Source organism: Bison bison, unplaced genomic scaffold, assembly GCF_000754665.1.
Source record: "Bison bison bison isolate TAMUID 2011002044 unplaced genomic scaffold, Bison_UMD1.0 scf7180017864461, whole genome shotgun sequence".
Lineage (NCBI taxonomy): Eukaryota > Metazoa > Chordata > Mammalia > Artiodactyla > Bovidae > Bison > Bison bison.
The window spans coordinates 6,554,830-6,564,974 of NW_011495023.1; the positions used below are offsets into that span (position 1 = coordinate 6,554,830).

Below are 10,145 nucleotides of genomic sequence, written 5' to 3' on the forward strand. Positions count from 1 at the left end.
GGCCTTGCAGGCCCCGCCCTCACCTCCCGGCTTTCAATTTTTGTTCGCTTGCCGGGTCTCGGGGGGCCCCAGCCGGCTGGTCCTGGATCTGACTCGTCCATTCTCCGGAAGCTCCGTCGGGGCTCCTGCCCGCCCACCCCCTGCCATCTAAGTACTGCGGGCTGTAAACTTGAAGGGGCGTGGGCGGGGGAGTCCCTGACCCGTTTGAGGGTTTGTGGAAAAGTACAAGTCCTCCCCTCCCACGTGCACACATACTTGTTTTGTTTTTTTGTATAAAATGTACTCTGGAGCCGGGCTTCCAGGTGAAGGACGGCGGTGTTGGTTGAGCAGCCCGCCCAGAGCGCTCTCTGCTGCAGCCACCCACTGCTCTGTTAACTACACTGTCCCCCTCGTCCAGTTATGCCTGCTGCTTTCCGCGTTTCAGAAGCAGGCAGTTCTAACTTTGCATGCCTGTGGATCTGCTCCCTGATCTCTATATCTGTGTTTCCAGGACCCAGGGGGAACGTGGGGACTCGTAATCCCTTCCCCCCTCTAACCCGATGATAACCATCGTTAGTCAGTGGCTGTGACATAGACCGGGGGAAAGTGTGCGTTTCTTCTACCACATGGCTTTGGCTGCTCTGTGGGATTGGGGCACGCTGACACCTCATCCTTTAGTACAGAGTCACTAAAGGCGACTCTAGTGGGATCTTGGGTCAGCTGGCTGTATTTCATGTCCAGTTTGGGGGACACAGTGCCATGTGTTGATTGCCTTTCTGGGCAGCTGCCCCAGCTAGCCCATCTTGGAATCCATTTGTTATGTGTCCATTGAAGATATTTAAAGATAAATATCTGTGCTATAAATGTACCCAGTCACTCGGAATTCTTTTTATCCCCTGAAAATTTCAAAATGTAGTGTTAAATAAATAAAAGCCCTGGCAGGGTGCAATGAGAGCTGATCAAATATGACTTGGGGTCACGGACCTCAGACCACTCCTGGTGTCTCTAGTCAGCCAATCTCCTATGTGTTCTTTGCCCACTCAGTGCTAAGTGTTGACTTCCTGAGAACCACAGGTGGTGGTTCAGGCATCACAGTTCTGGGCTGGAGCCCTCCTCATTCCCCTTTAGAGGGTGGTGGTTTCAGCGGAAATTTGCCCTTTATGTTTGTACTTAGTGCTGCCGGAAACAGCCTAATAAATTGCCCTGGAATCTGCGGTTCTTCAGCAACATTAAAATTTGGCCCGACACCAATACTTAACAGGAACTGCTCACTTATCAGACACCCACTCTTGGGAATTTATTCTAAGGAAATAATTCAAAAGAAGAACAAAGTTATATGTGCAGAGATGCTTTTAACAGCACTACTCTTAAGAAGGAGAAACTGGCCATAACCCAAATGTCTGTCAGTTAAGGAATGCTTAAGTAAACCGTGAAAGTTCAATTCAACAAACTAGTAGGCAACCATTGAGAATGATAGGCAGCTGATAGTTTCGTGGTTAAGGGGTTTCAGTGCTGACGGTGCCACACCCACTGGCTGTGTGTCTTTGAGCATGTCTTGAACTTGGTAAGCATAAGCCTGTTTTTTTTTCTTTGTAAAATAAGGGTAATGATGATAGTAGGGTTATTATACAGAATAAATGAAAAAACTAAACATGTTTTATCACAATATTCGTGCTTAGTAGGTATACAATAAGCATTAGTTATAATTACATAAATGAATGGAAAGGATAAAAGTGTAGCTATATTTACCCCTGTGCTGTGTACTTAATTATCCACATTGAGGGAAAACTAATCAGACATAACAAGTACAGAGAGATGCTGACAGGAAGACATTTTATAGTCTATACATTTTACCACTTATATAAAGTTGTCACTCAAGCATTGTACGTGTACTTTTAGCAGTAAACTCAAAACCAGCAGTGGTACACATCGTAAGTAATTATACTCTGTGATAACTTCCATCCCAAACGTTGGGGTCAAAAATATGCTTTGAAGCAAAACAGTAGCTTTCCATTAGAATTCTTTAAATTTCTCACCCAGTTCAGCATTATGACCTGAAAGTTAATCAAATGTTTTCCATATAATTTAACATACCAAATAATCCTAGTTATTTTAACATTTCTTCTGAGATGCCTATAGGCCCTTTGGGATACTCAAAGTTAGCTAGAGAAAGAAACTTACAATCTGTTGTCAAAAGCACCTCAATATTCCAGTAAAGTTTTTATCTCTTAACAAGGAGAAAGAAAACCAAATTCTACTTTTATACCAGCTTACTATTAATAACAAAGTATATTTACCTAATTAAATCCAGTCTAATCTTAATCACTCCTGACAACAAATAAAACTCTTCTCAAAGTTCCCTTTTTTCACAAACCTTTTGTCACTCTTTGTATCCATATGAGTTGTCCCCATCCAGAAACAACTGAGGTAGGAGATGCATAGGCCCCTGGGGTGCACAGTTGGTGTTTGTCAAGTGGAATAAAATTCAAGGTTTTTTCTCACCCAAACCCTCCAGTGACAAGCTAGTGGCAAAAACTGAGCTCGGCTAAAGAGATAAGGTGTTGGCTAAAGAGATAAGGTGTCGACTCCTGAGGTCAAAGAAAACTTCCCTGTCTACACATGCGCAGAAGGCTTCTTGGGGGTCGAAAAGGGAGGGGGCCCCACCCTATAATAAGCATGGACAGGCACCCTCAGGCTTCTGCGATGGGATCCATCTTAGCAAAAAGTTGCGCACTCATCGTGGGGAGGGTCCAAGGACCAGTCAGTTGTGGAAAAAAAATAATTGGCCAAATGTAAACAAAGATGGGGAAGGACTATCCAGTTAAGGGATTTAAATCACCTTTTTACTGGCTTATCATTTAGGACACCCACACTCCTCTCTGGGTGGGTATTTCTGCCTTACTTCTTATGCCCTCCTCGTTAGAGAGAGTGCCCATGCCCCTTCTCTCCAGCTGTGTATTTCTTCTTCTGTCTTAAATAAATGATTTATCTGTATGCCCTCCCACTTATTGTGCTGTGTACTCATGATAAACTTTGTACCTGTTTTTACAGTTCTGCCTCCTTGAAACATTCTTGCTTTCAAATGAGGGAAAGAGCCAGGACCACTTTGCTTCTAACCTCTTGCCCCTAGTGGTCTGCTGGCTAGGATTCCTGGCTTTCATCCAGGTTACCCAGGTTCCATTCCTGGTCAGGAAGCAGCTTTCTCTTCAGAACCATTCACTGCTCTCCCCTCAGAGATCACAACCAGCTCCAGGACAACATTATTATCATCATTTTTCCTCAACAAAAAATAACCTCCATTCTTTATACCTCCTCTCACCAACACGTATCCCACTTGCTTTACACACTGAAGTGCTTCCTCATCATTTTTAGTAACTTTAATTACATATGTAAGGCAGGCTTATGTACATATGTACATAACTGCATATGCAAAAAGAACCAGTTTGGGAATTTCAGAAGTTTCATCTTAATCCATTTTTTTCCCTTGGAGTCTAAAGAATACTGTTGCCATATGTTGTTGAAAAAATTATCTTTTTCTTTAATCATAATCTCATAGCTAAAATTTTTCAAATAAATTGAACCAAATCTCCCATTTTATAAAAGACAAGAAAGATACCAATCACACAAATGGAATATACATTCACACACCGGAAGACAGAACTGTCACAAATCTTCAAGACAATAACCAATACAGAGTCCCCAACAGAAACGCTCCTCGACATCATACCCATGTCAGAACCAATTGGCGAAATGCCCAAATAGTATTTTGTGCTCAAAGAGAAGTTAGCCCGGCTGCACACCGGTGGACTGACTTACTGGGTCTTGGGTCTCATCAGCTCATCCAGACACGTTTCCATTCCACCGAGGAAAAGTGTATGTACGTTGACAGCCAGTGCCGAGCAGTGGAGAAACAGGGAGGATCCCCAAAACAAAACGGATTCGGCAGCTGCTAGGAACGTCCTCTCATATCCACCTCTTGGGGCCAGCAAGCCAGAAGCAGCAGTTCCTCACAGCCACTCTGGTGCGTCGTCATGGCCGCAGCACTGCTCAGGAAAATCCCTCGAGCCAGGTGTTGGGAGAGCGCAGCGGTCCCATGGTGAGAGCCGAAAAGCCTAACTGAAAGTAGGGTCCCGCTGCTCGCTGCTCAAAAGCTAATAGAGGCGAGAATGGTGGAAAGTTTGCTTAACTGCAGAGGCCCGCAACCTGGGCTTGGCGGGGCATGTGCAAGGAGGACTCCTGTCCCAAAGTTGACTCCTGCGCCCCCGGGGGCTTCAGTGGGCAAGAGCTTTTGTAGGTGATGGGAGGGGGCTACATGCAGAAACAGCACAGTCAGCTCTGACAGTCATCTTGAAATTGCTTATGCGGTGATCTAATCAGTGTCATTGATTGTTTCAAGTACAGTTCATCTTCAGTTCCAGGGTAGGTCTGTTCCTATTTCCAGGCCAGCTCTGAGAACTGCGGGAGTTTATGTCATGGCTGCGGTCTGATCATCATGTTTATTTTTTCCACCTGGTGGGGGTTTCAGTATAAGACAGCTCACAGGCTATATGGCTCAGAATATTATCTGTATCCCTCGAGAAGGAACTGAAAGTCATTGACTTTGCTTAAATGACTAAATTATTATTATTTTGTCTCATTTGACTGTTTTCTTTTGTTTCTGTATTTTCTCACTTCTCTGATTAAATATTGTGTTTTTTTTAATATACTTATTTCGCTATTCTGGGATCTTAGTTGTGACAGGTAGGCTCTAGTTCCCTGACCAGGGATTGAACCCAGGCTCCCTGCACTGGGAGCTCAGAGTCTTAGCCTCTGGACCACCAGGGAAGTTCCTGATTAAACTTATTCTTTGGCTAAAGTTATTTCACAGACAAAAGGCAGACTGAGGACATGTTGGGGAAGGACCATAGGATCCTGCTCCATTTCACTAGGACACTGCATCTCTCAGTTTCCTTCCCACCTCCCTGCTTGCCTCCATGTATCTTCAGCCTGTATATCGAGGAGAGCCTCAGAGTACAATCCTCAGGCCTTTCTGTTTTGTCTACACTCACTGACTTGAGGATCTTTCAGCCCCCCAAGATAAAAGACAGCTTCAGGCTGAGGAATCCTAAAGTTCACATTTCCACCTTAGACCTCTCCCTCTCTGTATCCATATAGCCATACTTGACACCTGCACCTGAATACCTGAATGGCATTTTAAAAGTTAACAAATTCAAAACCGTGTTTCCAAACCTACTCCTCCTGAAGTCTTCCCCAACTTCCAGAGCCTAGAAGCTGTGGTTTATGACTCTTGACCTTTGCTTTCTCTCACCTCCACAACTGGCCCATCGGCAGATGCCCCCGCTCCGCCATCAGACTGTGTCCACCGACTGATCACTTCTAAGCCACTACACTGCTGCAACCCCAATCCAGGTCTCTGCCTTTCAGCAAGGGATACAGATAATATTCTGAGCCATAGCCTGTGAGCTGTCTTATAGACACTGAAACCCCCACCAGGTGGAAGAAGTAAACATGATCAGACTGCAGCCGTGACGGACACGGCCACGGTTCTCAGAGCTGGCCGGCCTCTGTAATGGTTCTCCTGCTTCAGCCTTTACCCTGATTCTTTTTTTTTTTTTTGGAATGTCTGCCACTAATTCTTTTAAAATATGTTAGATTCATTCCATGCCTCTGCTGACCTTCCACTGCCTTCCAAACTCATTGAGAATAAAAGCCAGTGTTCTTACAAAAGCCTTCAAGGCCTGAACATCCCTGGTGGGCCAGTGATTAAGAATCCATGTGCCAGTGCAGGGGACATGGGTTTGATTCCTGGTCTGGGAAGGTCCCACATGCCTTGAAGCAGCTAAGCCTGTACACCACAACTACTGAGCCCACGAATCTAGAGCCTGTGCTCTGCACCTGCCATGAGAAACCCTCACACAATAATGAAACATAGTCTCCACTCACCACAATTAGAGAAGACCCAACAGAGCCTTAACTAATTGATTAAAATAATAGTCTTCAAGGCTCTAAGTGATCTGGGCCCCATTGCTTGTCTGTTCTCATTTCTATTAACCTTCCCTGCTGGCTCCACCCGAGTCGCTCGGCCTCTTTGCTGTTCATAGGACATGCCAGGCACACCCAGCCTGTTGCTCCTCTTGCCTGCAGTGGTCCTCCAGGTATTCATCTGACGTGTTTGTTTACATTTCCTTCAACTCTGTGCCGAAAGGCCACCTTCCTAATAAAGCCTTCGATCACTACTCTGATTTCTCTTGTGTAAGTTGAGGTGTGCAGATGATACGATCCTTTCATATTCTTAACATTGGATGATTAGAACATTATAATAGACGTTAGACTTCCCACCCCCGCCCCCAACCCTTTGGCCAAAGAGAGTATTATCCTAGTTACTTTGTTTATACTCATGGGAAGAAAAGTAACATAGAAGCTATAGGAAGGGAAGAAAGGAAGACACAAGTGGATAAAAACCATGAAGCCCAAACATAGACTATGGTAGGTCTCAGCTTCCCTTTCAGGAATGTGTGCTGTAGGAGTCTTCTTTTTTTCACACAAGAATTTTTAATAGAGACCTCCTTTGATGAACAAAATCAGAGATATCTTTATAAACCAGCAAGGAAGAGGGTTTTAATAACCCACTGGCTCAACGATCTTTTCTCTCCAGTCTCACAGCTACTCCCAGCTGTATCCTGACAGGAAATACTCCTTTGAATGTAGTAATGGAAGAGGGATTGATTTCTACCCTCAGCAAACCAAGGAGAATTTATTCTGCTTTATTTCATATTTCAGCCGCCTCTTTAACTTCCATGCCCCAGTACAATTGGAAAACTGGCTCTCTGCTTATTACTCATCTCTTACTAAGCTAATGAGTCAATTAAAGCATTTTGTACCTGAACTTTCTGGTCTCTGTGAAGAAGGAAAGGTTGGGAGCAAAGGGGATGTTATGGTGTGTTCTGTTGGGAACTGGTGCACTTCAGGAGAGAGGCTTAGCAAGAAAAGGTCATTGTGCCTTCCTGGGTATTTTCTTGAAGCAAAATATACTTTAATAATATAAAAATATATAAAAATCCAAAACTTGATCAAAGACATCATTTGAAGCCAATAGCACCCATCTAATAATTTGCAATTTGTCAACCACTGCTATTAAATACATTTTTATACAGTAGTTATTTTGAGAGTCTAAACAATGCAATGAACTACAAAGAAACAATTAAAATACAAATATCTGTAGTGAAGGCATGACTCTAATTCTTTGGGGAAATACCTAAATTTTCTTAGACAAATCCAAGGAAGTCAAACTCAGTGTTCCTTGCTTTTTTCACTTTTTTGAAATTCCTGTTTAACAATACAGGGTCTCTTATAAAACGTCAGCCGGCTCTCTCCAAGAGTGAGTGGCAGAAGAAGCTGACACCAGAACAGTTCCATGTCACGAGAGAAAAAGGGACGGAGCCGGTAAGCTACACTTGTTTACGGTTTCTGAGTAGATGTGTTGGGTGTGGCGCAGGACAAACTGGAGTCGATCTCACTACAAAACCTAACCTGGTGCTGTTCTCTCAGATCACCCCACCTTCTCCTTCCCATATGTACAAGGAAAGCCAGTGGGAGTTTGATGTATGAAGCAGGGCACGCAAAGCCAGTGCTCTGGGACAGCCTGGAGGGGTGTGGGGAGTGTGAGGGGGGCTCAGGCGAGAGGGAACACATGTATGCCTATGGCCGATGCATGTTGATGTATGGTAAAAGCCATCACGATATTATAAGGTAATTACCCTCCAATTAAAATTAAAAAAAACAAAAAACAAAAACATCATTTTCTTTACTAATCTGGCACCCTCCACTGCTCTCCTCTGGCCATGAATATCCATCCAGTTACGCAAGCCAGAAACCTCTCTCTAGACACATTGCCCTCCGGCGGCCAGTCCACCCACTCAGCCTCCTGAATGACTGTCTCATCACCCTGCTTCTCTCCACTGCTCGCCCCTGTAGGCTGGTCCAGGCCCCACCATCCTGGGTTCAAAAGCAGCTGCCTCAGCTGTGCTTCTCACATTTGTCCTTGCTCCTCACCTTGCCATTCTCCTCCCGGCCGCCAAAGAGATCATTTGAAAATGGATATGACCACATCACCCCCTACTCTAAATTCTTGTTTTCAAAGTAAAAGAAAAAAGTTTAAAGTGGCTAATAAGGCCCTGAAGCTCTGGTCCCTACCTCCCACGTCCATCCTCAGATCTGGCCACTTTTCCTCGTTTAGCTCCAAGACCCGGGGCTTTCCCCACTTCAGGCCCTTTCACCCTCTGTCCTCCCCGAACTCCAACCCATTCAAACCCACCTTTCAGCTCTTGGCCCTAGTCTCACCTGCAAAGGGAAGCCTTTCCCCAGCCCCAAGCTGGGTTTTCCCTGCTCAGTACCTGCCGTCCAATACATGACATATCCTACAGGTAGTGGGTACTCAAAAAATCAAGCGTTGGGACTGTTGAACCACTGCAGGCCAAGAGGGGGACATATTACTGAAACTGTCTTCAATAACCTCAGCTTTCTTCCCTTTCCTGAGAAAGCAGCCCTCAGTGGTTACTCAGTATAGTACCATTTTTACCACGCTGAGTTTCACAGCAAGTCATTTGTCTTAGGCCCAAATATGACCACTGGAAAATAGCTATGGAGCCAGGTTAGTAGATATTTTCATTTGTGAAGCACACCCCCTAGAGTGGACCACAGCACAGCAGTTTTGAATGTTGTAGGATATTTATATCTTTGAAGTTAGCGGTCCCTGCAAAATTCAGGTAAGCTATCCATGCGCTGGAGCCATATAATCATGGTCTCACCTTCAACTTCACTGCCAATCCAAAGTCATTAGACAGACCAGAAGATCCCATAGATTCTGGTGAAATACTGCTATTTTTGAAAACTTCCTGTGGGTAGGGTTTTAATAAAGGCTTCCTTGGAAAGAGACTGTTGTTGTTGTTTAGCTGGTCAGTTGTGTTGTTTAGCTGGTCAGTTGTGTTGTTGACGGCTGGGTCTCCAGTGCCTGGAAAAGAGCCCAGCATAGAGCAGGTAATCCTTATGTGTGTGTGTGCTCAGTCATGTCCGACTCTTTGCAACCCCATGGACTGTAGCCCACCAGGCTCCTCTGTCCATGGGATTCTCCAGGTAAGAGTACTGGAGCAGGTTGCCACTTCCTCCTTCATGGGATCTTCCTAACCCAGGATTTGAACCTGAATCTCCTGCATTGGCAGATGGATTCTTTACCACTGAGCCACCAGGTAAGCCCAGGAAAGATACTTATACTAGCCATTATGCAGATAGCACAAGAGAGCTACCTGTGATTCCCTGAGCAGTTGTGTGTCTTCCCAGAACACTGTAAGTCAGCCCTATTCTGAAGGGCAGAGCCACACAGGGTTTGGAGTTGGAAGTGGTAGCCTGAAGATAAGCTGCCAGATGTTTAGGAGAATAAATACGTGGGATTCTCAGACAGATGGTGTGTTATACTCTGCATTTGGCCATTTTACAAAATGAGCATCATCCATTATTTTAAGTAATGTTATAAATCCCTTTCAGTTGATTCATTTCCACATGTAACTTTTTAGAATGCTGCAGAACAATAAGCCTCCATAAGCTCCATGAGGCTAAGAAAAAAGAAGGGAAACACCTCAGCCTTCTATTTGGTGACTCAAAATTAAAATTCAGTTGCATGTGCTTTTTGTTGGGCAGCAGTAACCTGCTAGCCCTCTGCCAAGTGCGACAAGGGGGTTCACAGACTAGTTGAGCAGTAACTAAAAATCAGATATCAGGGACTTCTCCAGTGGTCCAGTGGTTAAGGCTCCACACAACCAAGGTTGGTTGTGGACCCAGGTTCAATCCCTGGTTGGTAGGGGGCCCAGGTTCAATCCCTGGTCAGGGAACTAGATCCCATATGCTGCAACTGAGTTCACATGTCACAACTAAAGATCTCACGTGCCATAACTAAGATCCAGTGCAGTCAAATAAGTATTTTTTTAAAAAGTCAAATGTCTGTTCAGTTCAGTTCAGTCACTCAGTCGTGTCCGACTCTTTGCAACCCCATGAATCGCAGCATGCCAGGCCTCCCTGTCCATCACCAACTCCCGGAGTTCACCCAAACTCATGTCCATTGAGTCAGTGATGCCATCTAGACATCTCATCCTCTGTCGTCCCCTTCTCCCCCC

At 44.9% G+C, this 10,145-nt stretch overlaps 1 protein-coding gene across 1 annotated transcript in view; it reads left to right on the plus strand.

Moving 5' to 3' along the window:
• The window catches only part of MSRB2 (methionine sulfoxide reductase B2), a 34,522-nt gene that overhangs the window by 9,999 nt on the left and 14,378 nt on the right, over positions 1-10,145 (plus strand). Inside the window, exons 2-3 of the mRNA XM_010860061.1 lie at positions 3,758-4,075; positions 7,322-7,422. Coding sequence (XP_010858363.1) covers positions 3,758-4,075; positions 7,322-7,422 — 419 coding nt within the window. The remainder of the gene's footprint in view (positions 1-3,757; positions 4,076-7,321; positions 7,423-10,145) is intronic.